Source organism: Haemaphysalis longicornis, unplaced genomic scaffold (assembly GCF_048455015.1).
Source record: "Haemaphysalis longicornis isolate Haplotype H1 unplaced genomic scaffold, Haemaphysalis longicornis Haplotype H1 scaffold_4, whole genome shotgun sequence".
In the NCBI taxonomy this organism is placed as follows: domain Eukaryota; kingdom Metazoa; phylum Arthropoda; class Arachnida; order Ixodida; family Ixodidae; genus Haemaphysalis; species Haemaphysalis longicornis.
The window spans coordinates 117,653,097-117,668,515 of record NW_027526361.1 but is presented as its reverse complement, the minus strand read 5'-3'; the positions used below and the strand labels follow the sequence as shown (position 1 = coordinate 117,668,515).

General features: G+C 48.9%; 1 protein-coding gene across 1 annotated transcript in view; it reads left to right on the top strand.

Moving 5' to 3' along the window:
- The first annotated feature begins 1,095 nt into the window (after positions 1-1,095).
- The window catches only part of LOC144179960 (ubiquitin-conjugating enzyme E2 Z-like), a 43,020-nt gene continuing 28,696 nt past the window's right edge, over positions 1,096-15,419 (top strand). The window contains exons 1-3 of the mRNA XM_077708375.1: positions 1,096-1,139; positions 5,908-6,117; positions 14,631-14,703. Of these exons, the coding sequence (XP_077564501.1) occupies positions 1,096-1,139; positions 5,908-6,117; positions 14,631-14,703 (327 nt within the window). The remainder of the gene's footprint in view (positions 1,140-5,907; positions 6,118-14,630; positions 14,704-15,419) is intronic.

The window sequence follows — 15,419 nt, the reverse complement described above, 5'->3', positions numbered from 1 at the left end:
AAATTGCTTTTACTCTCTTGTCCTGGACTGAGGACCCGGCCCACTAACCGGATCGATTAATTGTTAAACAAAGTTTTCCCCTCCTCCTCTTACTCCTCCTCCTCCTCTTAAGTGCAGTTTTCCTATAACGCACATCCGAATATCGGGAAGATATGGCTGTGCAAAATGTTCCGAAATATCCCTACAGGTCTTAACAACCATATATGTCTTACTATAAATTTAACGAAGAGGCGACTCGTTTTGCTCAATAAACCTCCATACTGGTTAGATGCCTGGTATAGAATCAGCACGCCCGTATATACACACTGGGTTATTTGGAACTCAACCTACAGTTTTTGCAATCTATAGTGCATGTCGGCAAGCTTTCATGCCTTGACAACGTAAAGTGATGTGACAAAACGCGTTCGATTGTTCGGCAAGGTTGCAAAAACTGTTTTACCTTACATATGATTACCGGGAATCGTGATGCCTTCTGCCAAAGCCGACAGCCCTGAAGGCCTAGAATTTGTTTTGGTCTTCCATTTACGCTGTTGTCGGTTATTAGCAGCTGACTGTTCCTTTTGTTCGAATCCTTACACGAGAAGCTGACGCCTAGCAGCGACTGTTCGCGCTCCGCACAGGACCAGCTTCGCAAGGAATGGGGTGGCGCCAGCAATGTTTCTCCCGTACCGCAGCGGTATCCAAAACTATACTTTAATTGACACCATGAGCTAGTGTATGCGATTTTAAGCCTATTATTATGATAAAAAGTTACCCTTACGCCAATTCTGGTGCGGACAAGCATCAGACGTTGACCGAGCGCAAAGAAACAGCATGGAGAGCGATCTTGAGTGAAGCAGACGACAAATGCGAGAATCCCTAAGCTGACGTCATGGAGGCGCGCTTCGCAGCGCCGCCTGTGTTCGCGCTCACCGCCAATACTACTTGAGCACTGAGCTTATATTTCAGCTCGCTTTCCGCTGCCGATAAAGTAGGCGATTTGCAACGTTAAAAGAAAGTTTATGTTTTTTTTGCTGTCTACACGTTAGTCACAAATGATCCAAAGACATACTCAAAGGAATAGCCTGTTCCCTCTGCACTTCAGCATTCGTCAAAATGGCACCTCAGGTTCCCATCGAAGAACACCGAAGGTCTCGGAGGTGAGTCGTGGCTAAGGCTTACACGGTTTTTTGCCCGTTCAAGTTGGTTTTTAATTTGTTCGAATTTAGAACCAGTTTATTACAATTATTTTGCAGAACCAGTTCTACAAAAAAGTTCCACCCACTTAGGCTTTCTGCCTCCCTGCATATTTATGTAGCTGAATAAATATTTATTGCATTTGTTTTTACTTTTCGTTTTCCGCTTACCGGATCTGTTTTTGACTTTCACAAAATTGTTCGCTCTATTGTTTCAACTTAAATCGCCTCTGTCGACGTTCCCAGTTACGTCTATAGGTTCTCCGTTTAGCTCTAGGCCTGGCTGCCTCCCAGCGTTGAGTGTGCATGTGTCCGTCGCTTCCCCTGCGTCTCCTAGTTTGCCTTCCTTAGCTGCCGGTGGCCCCCCTAAAAAGGCTACCGCTTTCCCACCTAAGCGCCACCCCACCTTGTTTCCTAGCCTGGGGCTAAAGTGGATCCCGTCCTACTGAAAAGCTTGCCTGTGTCCGATGCTGCTCACCACCCTGTTCACGTCTATCACTTCAAGCCAAAGTTCCCTGACGCGCCTCACGATCTCGCTGTTAGCAGCGAGTACTGCCCGTTCGGTGTGCACGCCCTGCTTTGTCACCTACGGCACGGTGCAGACTGCAATGAGCACAGTTGGGGCCGTCGCCCGGAGGTAGTTTACCCCCCTCGCTATCTCCTGGCCAAGTTTTACCTCCTCCCCCTTGAGAACATCGTGAAACCCCGCGGCAATTACCACAAGGTTTCTAGGTTTAGTGGAAAAGGCCAGCTGCCCCTTCGCTTTTGCCAATACCGTCTGCATCGTCTGACCGGGCAACCACCTGACCTTCACACGCTTATCCCCCTCTACCCTTTCCTTTACAACTGCGCTGCACCTCCTCATGTCATGTTCGAATCCCCCGCAATGATTACCACGCTATCAGCCACGCCCTGCTCTTTCATGGCACCATGCTTTCCGACTGGTTTGACTTAGCCTTTATTTAGTGACGATAGTTTGACTTGCGTATTTTTCAGCACGTGGGAGTAGTTGTTGCATTTCGCACCCTTCGCCCCGCGTGTCACCTCGGTGCATGCCTCCGCTCCGCCGCATGGGTCGAGGAGTTCGTCTTTTTTCGGCGAAATTACGATCCTTTCTAGCTCCCGCTCAGCTGCTTTTAACTTTCCCTCAACGGCCATGCGTTCGTCGCGTTCGCTACTTAGCGCTGCCTGCAGTTCTGTAACCCGCTTAGCTAACCGCGAGCTATCCGCCTCTCCGCGTTCTAGCCGTGACACCACTAAGCATAAACGACGCTTACTACCTTAACCTCCGTCTGCGTCGCCGCCATCCCGCTGAAACTCCTCTGTATTTACTTGCCGCGGACAGCTACCACACTGTACCGGCTTTCTACGCGTGTCGTCATCTCGGCTGTAAATCCGACACAACGAGAAAGAACTGTGAAGGTAAATACTCGGCTTCGGCTGCCCTCCCCTGTCTCTGTCGTTTCGCTGTGCTTCACTGCAGTACACGCTGTTGAATGAGCACAAAAAGAGCACGAGCACGCAGGTGGTCTGCACTGACTGTAACTGTCGCACCCCCGCTATCGTCATACACTGGTTTGTTTTTGAATAATCTTTGTATCCTTATGAGCAACTGCTAATATCGAGCTCCTGTTCGGCCTCTGCTGTCTAGTCATGAAGAAAAAAAAACCTGAGTGGCCTAGAAGTAGAGTCGTGGGTTTTCATGCGTATGACCAGAGTTAGAGCCCCTAAGATGGTAGTTTTTTTCGCAGAAGACCAGCATTATTTGCTGCTGCATCTTCCCTTAGGTGAACTGAGAGCATTATGTCGAAATAAGGGCAGTTTGGTATCTTTTCATTCGGTTCAGCCTACCAGCACGCTTATTAGAACTACGATTTTTCTAAAAATACGATGCCAAAAATAGGCACATGTAATGTTCGTCTACGCGGCACGATTTGTCCATTATGCGGCCCCGGAAGTACCTCTTCGAACGCTTTGGATTAGTCCGCGGCATATGGGCTGAGGATGCGTCATCTGCACCATAGTAATCATCATCATCATCGTGAGCATCTGCAGTATCAGAAGGCTGGTTGTAGAGAAAGCTGTCATTAGAGACCAGCAATCACCAACGCAGAAGTTAAAAAAAAATCACGCCATATCCACGGAATGAATGATGATAAGTGGGGCGAAGCTCGAGAGGGGGAGATCATCGGTAACCGTAACTCTCCCGTGAAAGTTCGCCCATTACATCATTAAGAAAGACGTAAGACTGTGTGCGTAGATTGTACAAATCAACTTTTATTTTCGGAGTCAATGCTCCCAGGCCCAGACCTGGTGAAAGACCCCGCGCCATCGAGGACTACCCCGCACCCCCACCACAATTTGTCACGTAGGATGGGACACAACGGTAAAGAAAGAACTTTTATTTAGGGCGAACTTGTGCCCGAACAAGACGAGAGGAAACGAGCAAAGGTCATTGCGTCTCGTTCGATCTCCGAGAACGACTGCCTGCGTTCGTGGCGTGATCTCTTGCGTGATCTCCCCCTCGCAGTGCCCGTGCGCTCGCGCCTCCGTTGGCGTACACAGACAAGCTCGCGCTCCCGGTGCCGAGTTTGCGCTGCCGGTTGCAGCCGGTTCTTGCGCGTGCAACGCGGCCCACTTTGCGACATCTCCGAAAGCATGCGGCGGTCACGTACCACGAGACACAAGGGATGGACAGACCCATGACTTAAGGAGCTTCGCCCCTAAAACCTAACAACTGGGACCTCGACGGTGTCCTGTTAACTAAGGTATCGAAGCACGGGCCTGCTGCGGTGACTCAGTGGCTGGGTTTTGTGTTTGTGAGCCCAAGGATTTGGGTTTGAATCCCGGCCTTGACTTTTGTTTTCGAGATGTAGGCTAAAATCTGAAACGTCCGCCTGTCAAGTCTTCGGCGCTTTGAACCCGGGTGGTGAAAACTATTTCGGAGCCCTCCACTACGGCGTGCGTCACAGCCCAGGTGTCGCTTCCGCACGTAAAACGTCCATAATCTGAATAAAAGCGCGAATACGTTTACGCGAATAGTGGCATTGTCCTTGGATTGACAGTTGTGGCGATATGCGGATTCATCCACGCCCTATACATTTATTCCGTAGGGACTTGCTGCTGGCGGTGCGGTCTGCCCTTCAATGGACCCTGAAGCGTCTGCTTTTGGGGCAGCAACGAAGCACAGTCTCCCACGTTTGTACGCCTCGGAATTACATTCAAAGGAATAAATACATTAAAGCCCCTATCTTAAGAGGAAGATGGTTAAAGCGTCAAGCTTTCTCCCATGCAACCTGAATCGAAGTCACAGACCAGAATCAAAAATGCTTCGCCTGTGTCGGAATGGCACAGTCGGATAGACACCGGATTCATAACGCGAGGGACTGAGGTTCCATAACGACCACGGCAATGCTTTTTTTTTCTTTTTAGGCGCCTGATGTGCCTTTCTGGAATCCAAACATCATCTTGTAAACTGAGTTTGTGTAAAGTTATCTTTCGTGCAGTGCGTTTTCGCGTACAGTCGGCGGCAGTGAGGCAAGGAAAGCTTCGCTTTAAATTGCCTAAGGCCGAGCAAAGAGAGAGGCGCTCGCTACAGCTAAGGGCAACACCGGTCGACACCACACCAGCATCGACGACGCGAAGATTACTAACACGGGGCGGGGCGTATTGCTTTGATGAGAAAGACCCATATCCTGCAGTGAACATAAAACATAAAATTCATTTCGTTTTCCGAGAACAAAATTAACGTGGCTGAACCGATATACTTGGAACTCAGAAATGCACGGTAATACGTAAGTGTCGCAAAAACAACCGCTTCTTTGAGGTATTTATTGACCTGTTATACAATAATCTACAGTAACTTTGCTGAAATTAATCGGCAATGAACCTTTATCAATGGTATATTTAAGTGTTACTTGTCTACAACTCTATCAAGATCTCTATCAACTCTCTGCAAACTCTATCTATTAGGCTAGACGACCTAGTATTAACAATGCACAAGCGTGGAAATTATTCTTCTGGAGCCTATATAAAGTCTTTGACGCCAATTACTCCATGAGCTGCCAAAAATTTATTGTAACCGACATTTCTCAAAATGGTCAAAAGTTTGTCGGAACGAAAATACATTGGTCGATTCATAATTGAATCCTGATACAGCGTTTAAATAGTGCTCAGTGTTCTGAAGGCACACGTTTAACCCCTGATCTTCGTCTTCTTATGCGTTAACTAGCAAATACCCAGGTGCCTTGGTGCACAATGTCGGATTATACGAACACCCGGTAACAAAAGTTTCCAGGACGCGATTTGGACAACCACCGTCAATTTCTGTCTGACTATTGGCCAAACGCCTGATATAAGCATATGTATGGTGATGATGTTGCAGAACGTTATTCGCTTGCGAATGCAACGCAAGTTGTAAAACTTCAGAGAGCAGCGAAATTGAATTTCGCTGTCCAAATCGCATCCTGGAGCCCTTTCATGTCTGCGTATATCCTCATCAATCCGAGACATTGACTGGGTGCAGATTGTCAGACTGGGCGCAGTCTGCGGCTTCGATGAACGATTGAGGGAGGCTCATCGATCGAAATATTGGCTGCCTCTCGATGCCTATGTATGCCTGGTAATTCTAGCTCGCATTTAGTTATGTTCTGAATAACATAACACGCAATTACGGCCTCGGCCAGTTAAACATTTATGGGGGCATTAGAGAGATCGTATTCCTTCTCACCAGGTACCCTACTACCGGCCACATTGTAATTGTCATCACGGGGGCAGAGAAAGAAGTAAGTCACGAGGAAATATTTTCATCTGCTCGGCCGTTTGCCTTCTCAAACGGCAACGACGACATGGCTCCCAAGAAAGTGGCCAATGAATACAACTGGGACCCCATCCAGTTCCAACACGAGGTGCCGTCTCCGCAATGTCTGCTCAGGACTCGACGGTAAGGGCGACCCCACGAGCGGTTTTAGAGCGTCAACCCCTTGCCACCTCCACGAGGTTGATTTGCGGGGAAAGTATCTCTGCGCGAAGTATCTGCGCAAGCACGGCGAAAATGATATAGAATATTCTTTATTGCATATTTAGGAATGCCTCATTCGTGAACACGAGGCTCGTACCAATGTGCAAGCGTACTTCGGCTTTAGGAGCCCGCAGCGCGGCATTTATGGCACGCCCTTCGCATGCTTCGACAGCCATGCTTTACCTTCTCACTGTCTCACTGGGGATATTTGCATGCCTTAGTGGTACGACGGGTTTTTTCGCTCCTCTTGTTGTCGTCCAATATCAAACTTTCGTCGACGTCAGTCCCATTGCCCCCTCTTTTGCTGCCTACCCGGCCCTGCACTAGCATCGAGAGTCCATTGTACGCTGGAATGCAGTGCGACAGGCCCGTTAGATGGCGAGGAGTAGCAGCTGGCCGAGCAAAGATGCTGCGGCACGACGGCATCGCCAGCGCGGCGAAGCTCGACATGACGTCATCATTCGCCGCACGCGCTCTGTCGCCCTCATTTCTTCGGTCCCTTTGCGTGTAGACGCCGCAAGTTATCTGCCTGTATTAATGAACGGTGTAACCTTTTAGGAAACCGAGGCATCGCTGTTCTTACAGTGCATGCATTACCGATCTACCGTCCCAGCTCCTATGCACCGGCGCTGTCATCAACACGACCGCTTGGTGTGTATAGAATTTCTGTGACTTAATACCCTTCCTGCGGGGCGATCGCGCGCAAATGTGCAATCATCACCGAGAATACTGGGAACTCGATTTGTAGGAGGCGGTGAAAGAGGCTTAACTGACGCTGGCTGCTTCGGCAAAGATGGACCACGGCTGCCGAAATCGCAGGTCAGAGTTGGTCGATGTCCTCCTCATTGATCTTCCCGGTTATGAGTTGATGATGATCGGTAATAAGTTTTAGCTTGATGTCGAGGATTATTATCGGTGATAACCTATTGCTTCGCTGACGTTCATAGCGAAAAACAACAGATAAACGGCAACGGCGGGAATACTTGGTAGCACGGACGCATTGCGCAAAGCGTGCATGTTTGCTAGGGGGCGCTGGGAACTTCGCATGAAAATTATTAGCCTTCCCTGCAGGACATCCTGTGCTGCTGTGAGGTGTCCTTAAAAATTATGCTGCGAACATGCCTACTACCTCAATCGCTCAATGTTAGCATTCGCAAACTTCTCTTGAATTCCCAGTAGGTGTCTCTAAAACGTGTTTCTATGTCTCAGCCACACAACTTATTTTTTAGGTCCGCTTGTAGTCACGTAGGGCCACGGATCCACTTTTTTGTTTTGGGGATTGTGCACGTCCCGCATTTTTGGTTCTCAGAGTTCGATTTCGAGGCGCAACTTTGCTCCATTTTCTATGAACTGAATTACAGCAATCCTAGCACTTGTCCACCTATTTTTATTTTTTGAGCCGTCAGACATTTTGTGTTCCATCTGTCGGCATTTTTATGAGCCATCACTTCGCAGCGACGGAAAATGTTCGCCTTACCATCTTATATCCCGCTTTCGCAATGAAACGCCGTATATCTTTCGTTCACCTTCATTTGGGTTAAGAAGGAACGCCCACGCGGACTATTAGGTAGGCCACTCACCTTGTAGACGTTAATTCATGCAGTTGAAGGGACCCCGCAACACTTTTTTCAACTTTATTCTATATATTAAATGCTTGTAAGACACCTCCAACCAAGACATCCAGTACTTAGATTAGGGGTCTAAAAGTACCTCAGCCAAAAACTGCTCTATGCCCATCCGGTTAAAATTGCTCAAAAGATTGTTCTCTCTTTCCCGGTCTTGGCGTCCTTCCACCTCTAGAATTACGCCATTCCAGCGGTGTAGCGGCTATTGGCCGGCTGTTGCAGCAATGAGCGCCCTCGATAGCCACTTTAAAAAGAAACTCACAGGTGCAAAGGAGAAACATAAGGCGTATCTGCTGCGACGCGCCAATCGCGTCGTGCTGCTTTGTGATGGTGACAACCATAGCTTCCACAATGCTTCCAGTAACGAAGGAAAGAGTTAAAGTGTTTATTGAAAGTGTTGCAGAGTCCCTTTCATGCTCTGCACAAATTTTGTGTGGCGAAATTTAATACTTTAGATTGTGGGCCTCAAAGCGCCCCTATTAGTCAGCTTTTGTCCGAGCAGTGTCAGGCTAAGGCATTTTTGTGACGTTATCTTATCGGCCACTTGAGGCTTCGCCGACAGCAGGGGCCCTATTCTCGGCTCCGTGAATTCTCTCTGAACTCCTCCAAATTGCCGGAAGCTGTGTCTATTTGGCTTGCATTTTTGTCACGTGATAAATTGGCTCTGTGGGGTTTTGTCATTCTGTTCTTTCGTGACGTTTACTGGCACCAGTTCTACCGTTTGCCTCCTTCCTCACCAGTGAAGGTGCATAATTCTTAGCCACCATTGAAAACCTAGACGAAATGCGACAAACATAACAACGCAGGCCTGTTTTCTTTTTATTCCACAAAAAGATAACTTGTAGGCGACGCCCTCTCAGTGACTGGCTGAGAACACGTGATGTAATAAAAGAATTGGCTCCAATCCACGCAGTGAAGGCGGTTGGAAAAGAAAGCTGTAAACGACACCCACAACACATGCTTATGCGACGTCACTTGAAATCACACCGTGGCTCTACAAAGAGTGAAACCAGAGATTCTGCCAGCCGTCACCTGGGATTCCCGGGCGCGGCGTCCCAAACGAAGTAGCGTCGGCCACGGCCGAGCTGGAGTTGCGGACGCCGCCGCTCTAGCCCGGCCGTGCGTAGGCGGCTGAAAGAAAGCGGAGAGGAGCATATTTCGAAGGGTAAGGAGGAGCGCGGCACGTGTGGCTACTGCGTCATCTCTCTCACTGCCTCTCCCTCACTCTCATTTCATGTGTCACCTCCAAAAAAATTTCTCCCACCTCCCCTCGCGGGAACCCCTGTGTAGATGCGACGCATAGGGGGTTCCGTTATTGTTTCCGTTAGGTTGATTCTCCCATCGCGTGAAACGTGCCGTGAACACCCTGACGCGGCTATGACGCAACGTGGCGCGGCTATGACGCAACACAATCCAACACAATCCACTTTAATCCAATCCAATCCAAATACAATCCAATACAATTCAATCTAAGCCAAGCCAAGCCAATCCAATCCAATGCCTCTCGCTAGAGAGTGTTCGCTATCGGAGAGGAGAGGGGGTGAGCGGCGGAGAGCGCAGCTCGCGCGGCGAGGAGAATGGGGGAGGGGTGTGGACGGACAACAACAACGCCGTATGGAGGGACAAGGCAAGTGAATGAGATGCAGTCGCATCTAAAAGCGCCCTTCTCCTCCCCAGCCGCTGACTCGAAGCCAGCGTCCGTCTCCCCGCCTCTACGTGCGGGAGTAGTTTAGTCGCTAAGACGACAGGCCCTCGCTCCGCTTCTCATATGGCCCAGGTTCGATCCCTGGCGGTGCCAGTAGTGTTCATTTAGTCTGGTGGGGAGTTCCTTGTGGCGCAGGCCACGACGAAACCGTTCGCTGGTAGAAGTAAAAAAGCTTTGCTTTAAAACAGTCTGCAGGAACGTATGCGTAACGCATTGGAAGCCTCAGTCTGCTTCAAAGCATGAAACAGCTTGCAAGGGGCGGTTACAATCGCGGTGAAGTAGGTGGAAAAATTTCAGTGGCTGCCATGAAATTTCCCTGAATTCTGCTACAGGCGGAGTTTTCCATGACGTGCAGTTTAAAATTGTTCTCTAGAGAAAGAATCAATATTATTTACTGCTTTCAAGTCAGAGATAACGGAGCATACAAATAACGTGCCGTATTTTATTTTTATGTTCGGCAATAAAATGGCAGTTATTTGTTTGGCGCAACAGCAACACAATAGGCCAGTACAAGCCTCTCAATTACAAAGAAGCGAACGCATTGCATTTGTCCTAACTCCCTCTAGTCAGTCGAGGGTCACATGATCGCTTTCAAGAGAAACATAACAAAGAAAAACATTACTGACGATTACTATGCTCCCTAATTTGAAATCATGACCGGGTCTGTTTGTGCGCGGCGTGAACTGCAGTCTTCTCGGTTACGTCGCATATCTGCTACGTTTCAGGATGTTACAGTATGATCATCGAAAGCACGGCGGCGTGCGCTACTCGGCTGGTATCACGCAGCGCGTCGCCGAAGTCGAGTATGTTGTTGCAAATAGTGTTTGAACCCCCCACGCAAGGGTCACGTGGTTCGGTAGAGCGGCGCATTAAGCAGCGTAACGGTGAAAGTGTGAGGGGAAGGGCGCTCCTTGGCGTCGATGCATGGCAAAGTGTGAGGTCCCCTGGAGCCAGTGAGAGAGATGGCGCTATAACCGCGCGTGCCGCCCTCCCTCTCACACTTTTGCCAGCGGCTGCTCTCCGTTTTCTCCCCCGTCGTTTCACCGCAATTTTATTTCCACCATGTGAGACCAACTAGCTCGTCAGAGCGCTTTCAGGTTTTTGTATGTAAATACAGTAAAATTTCTTTGATTCTAACTTCCATAATTCGAACTGTACTATTTGGTCCGGCCAAGCTCCATAAACGTCTACGTATAAACAAGGCTGTTAATAAGAGCTCGAGTGTCCTCCACCACGGATAATTCGAACAACGCGCCACCGCGCCGGCTGCATGGAGCCTAGTGTACGGCCAGAGAAACGCGCCCGCAGCCTACACGCGACACTACACTCTCACTTCGGAAGGGAGAGAAAATTGGAAAAAGAAGGTGGACAATCCGGTAAAACCATCAATACCCCCATGGCGGACGCCTTCGAAGACGTGTTCTTTGCGGACTACGTCGTTGTGAACGCGCCTCCAGTGCTGCGTATTGTGCTGGCAGATGAGGTTTTCGGGCCCGTTCGATTCACCTGCACCACGTGGACCACTTCAGGAGCTGCAGCTCTTCGCCATTCGTCTAAATGCTGCAGCTTCTCGGCCCCTGAACTGCGCTGTTTGAGTCACCAGTCGTGCAGACGGGTGCAGGACGAGTAGATGTCTTCCCCTTCCCCGGCACTCCTTGCCGAGAGGGTGCAAAAGCAGACGAACAAGAAGTGAAAGTCTGGCTCCATTGGTTATGCAGGATGTCGTAACCAACACCGCACTGCTGAGAACTAGTTTAAGAGCTGCAGGGTAAATAGAACAGTCCTGAAATTTCTATTGTCAGAAACGCAAAACCTGACGCTGCCAGTCATCACGAGTAGATGGAGGAGGACTTTGCACCAAAGCGGCAGCCAGTTCGGAAGTCGTGGCCGTGTTTAATGCTGCCCTTCTGTCTTCCTTGCCGTCCAGCTCTTGTTCAGTTTTGATAAAGGGGAAGAGGAGGCCTTCTGCCACATTCTCTTGTTCGAGAAAAGGTGCTGGCTGTTGTCTTTAATTACGAAAAGCACGTGGGGATCACGGACTTGTTCAAGCATCAAATTGTTGACGTGCCCTAATGCCTTCCAGTCGTTGTGTTCTGTTGCTATTCTTAACTTTCAATAGTCCTAACTTTCGTTAATTCAAACTGAGATGCTGTCCACTTCGAGTTCGTATTAGCGAGCTTTAACTGTAGCGTCACGCTTTGACAAAACATGGCAGCACTTTCAAGATTTAAGAAAATTTGTGGAAATTTTTTTTGCTATTAATACGCTGGCTCTCATATGAGCTAGAGGCCATGCACTCCACAAAAGGCGGTTGGCTGTCCCTTTAACTGCGCAGATTACGAATTCCCCGGCGATGCGATGCACTTTAGCATACTTACACCAGTCATTTATCTGTCCCAACGGAAGAAATATATCACCGCTGAGGCGTCTGCGTAAACGATTTTGATCCCTTTCCTTCGTTTCTTACATTTGCAACGATCTTTCCGTTCTCAAAGGGACACTGAAGTGAATTTGTCAAGCTGCTATTTTTGCTTTCACGGCGTAGACTGGCTCAAAAAAAAAAAAAAAAAAAAAAAAACCCTCTTCATCGCACATTTGATCGATAAGGCGGTATTTCTTTTATAAAGAAATACCGAAAGACGAACTACTATGCGCGGTCTGCGGCGGCCAGCTACGTGATTGGACGATGTCTGAGATTAGAATTCAAGCCAGTTTCGGTTCCGGTACTGTGAAACAGCATGCTTCGCATCCGATGTTATCGTTGGCTGGGCATTGTCGAAATCTCAGTAATCGGCATACGGCGCTTCTGCCATGTGGTCTGCTGTAAATTGCGTCAGATAAGACTAACAGCAAGGGTTGGAATGCTAGCAATTAGTACTAGCGTAGGAACGCACTCGATGAACGCACTCGATGAACGCCCTCCGAGTCACCGGAGACGCTCAAATGCCATGCGCTTTTCCCCCCCCTTTGGAGCGTGCCTTGCTCGTGCCTGTATCGTAAGAGGCGTCTTCGCAGCAGGCCCAGAGGCGGCCGATTCGGAACTGTGCCCGAAAGAAGTCGGTGCTAATGGCAACACCATGCCAACGAGACCACTCCAGCGTGTCAGTGTCAGTCCGCACTCGTTCTGCGAACTCCCACGGGCAGCAATGAACGTTACAGCGCAAAAATGGTGAATTCAGTATAGAAAACATTGTCCAAAAACAAATTAATCATCTTAAAAATGCGATATCGGGGACTCAAACTTGCGAATTTCAAAGCATTATCCCTAGCGTTCAAGACCACCTGGCAATATGTCAGTGCTGTCGGGGGATGAAATTTAAAGTATATAATGTACAGCCAGTTTCGTTTTTGTTTAGTTTTAGCATTCCAAGCAACTTACAGGACTATTCCTTGAATAGGACTCGTGCCATTAGCGTGCCCAAAATTTCCACAAATATCTCATGTCTACCGACTGCATTGCTTAGACGGGAAAGCATTCGTAGGTGGGCGGTCGTTCTGCTGACTGCTGTGCTAGTTAGGTCAAAAAGTATTTCCCGCAGCTTGGTTTTGCGCTGTGCGATAAAAGTTTCGGTTTATTTTAATTCGTTAGTACGCATATTAACTTCGCTGACCCTTAATTCTGCCGCCTTCAATAGGCCTTAGACTTTTCTACTAGCGTACCAGTCAGCGCGGCGTCGCACGTGCGCTTTTGTGGAGGGACTTGGACTTAGAGCTCAGTACAGTCTACAGTATAACCAACTAAAAACGAATTCTTCCAGGCACAAATGTTCCGTGGATTAGTTCCAACTGAGCGAATGAATTGCGACGATCCACAAGCGGCGGGCCGACTAAACGCTGGGCTGACTGATTTTGACGGAGGTTCTGCGAGCCGTGCAGCAGCGCTATCAAGTCAAACCACCTTGTTTTTACGTCCTACGAAACATCATGGGAAATCGGCAAGAGGATGCAGAGATGAGGAAAGCATTTTCGAATTGATTCGTTACTGAACAAAGTCGCGTAGACGCAGCGAGTGGTCAAAACACGACCTAGAGACTCCAGAGTACACTCTGCGGTAGTAATCCCGCAATGTTTACAAATCACTCACGTGTTCGGCTTTGAAAAGAAATTCACGGCATCATTTCCGGAGCACCAAGCAGATGCGCGGCGAATCATGGATTTTTAATTGCAGTTGTCATCGCTCTTGCGCTGGCCGTCGACGTTACGCAGGGAATGAAGTGTCTGAAGGACGTGTGGCAGGTGATTTGTCCAGAAAAACTTGCATTTTTAAAGCGAAGCCTAATATCGCTAGACCAAAACGGTCCTGTGGACGCAGAAAAATCTTCCCCCGTAAACAGACAGGCATGCGTTAAAAAAGACGTTGGAGATGAGTTAGTAGTCAAAGGGAGAACGTCTGGCAGGGTTCACCTCGCTCATCGCAGGGCGGGCAGGCAGTGCGCCACTACGTGAATCACATATCAACGGATAATTGCGGACAGGGGCGGAAGGGGTTCGGGCGGATCAGTGTCGACCTGGCAATGGCAAACAGCGGCCGCACGTTACTTCGAAATTGCAAGGCCACACATCGTACCACTTCTGAGGATCAGTCGGCTTGACTCCGCGACCAGGAACGGGAGTGAAAGAAAATGCCCCAAACATGCAACGTATAATGGAAGAACGTCTTGATAGTAGCGCGCTCACACAGTGACACAAAGAAAAGAGACGACAAACCACAGCGCTGCGGTTTGTCGTCTCTTTTCTTTGTGTCTGTGTGTAAGTGCGCTACCATCAAGATGTTCCAAATGCAATACCAACGAGCCCAGTTGTCACTTCTTCTACAGTATAATGGAAGAGACTTTAACAAAGCATGCAAGGTGTAACACAGCTTTAAACACTGGCCGCACTTAACAATTTCGCTTGTTAACCATACAGAAGAACGCATGGCGCATTTTTTCGAAAAAACATCGAAAATTTGGTCGCATAAAAACGTTTTTCGCTTATCACCTGTCGTGCTTTAATTTGATACATTTACCTGCTTACATTTTATGCCTTCCGTAATATGCTCGCTAACCCTTGTATGGCACGAGCGCACATTTATTTAGAGGTTAAATTTCGTTTCTATCCGCCAGGGACCTCAAGGACCTCTACGAACAGCCACCTCCGGGAGTGTTCGTTGCAGCAGAGGAGGAAAACATAACCAAGGTGAGCGTCTTAACGAGAATTAGCCTCGTCTGCACTTTCATGTCCTGTGCTGCTGAGCCAAGAGTGCGGGTTCAGTCCAGGCCGCGATGGTAACTCTTCAAATGGTGGCTAAAAGCGAAAACACGTGTGTTGAGATTCCGGGGCATGCTCAAGACCGCCAGGTGGCCAAAATTATTCCGAGGCCCTCCACAACGGCGTCGTAGCCAACGTGCAGCTTCGGCTTGTTAAACCCCGTAGTCAATAGGGCTCCTGCGCTGCCCAGGGGGCGCTGCGAAACCGACTTCCGGGAAGTACTTCCGGGTAGTACAAATCTGCGGGGGTCCCATAGGATCCCGTGTTGACAGAAGCAAAATGAGCTCGATACTCCCGATTGTTTTGCGACATGGTCTCCAAACTATCCCCGACGCGTCCGATCTCTTCCGGCAATCAACTTGGCTTTATAAGAAAAGCTGTGCAGCGTTAAGTACGTTTACAGCGTCGACAAAAGTGCTGGGATGGTGACGGCGCTGTGCCCGCTGCCACTTGCAGGCTCGCAGATCGATGGTCGAATGGAGTGAAGCTTGAAGTGAAAGGTTCTTGTGTAAACTAATACACTTGGTGACAAGGAAGTTTCAACAGCAGGCGATAAAAATAAAGTAGTTACGCAATCGGTGATTATGGCGCGTAAAAGTTTGCGAGACCGGCGGACTGCAGCCTCGTCTGCAGAGGTGCCCCGC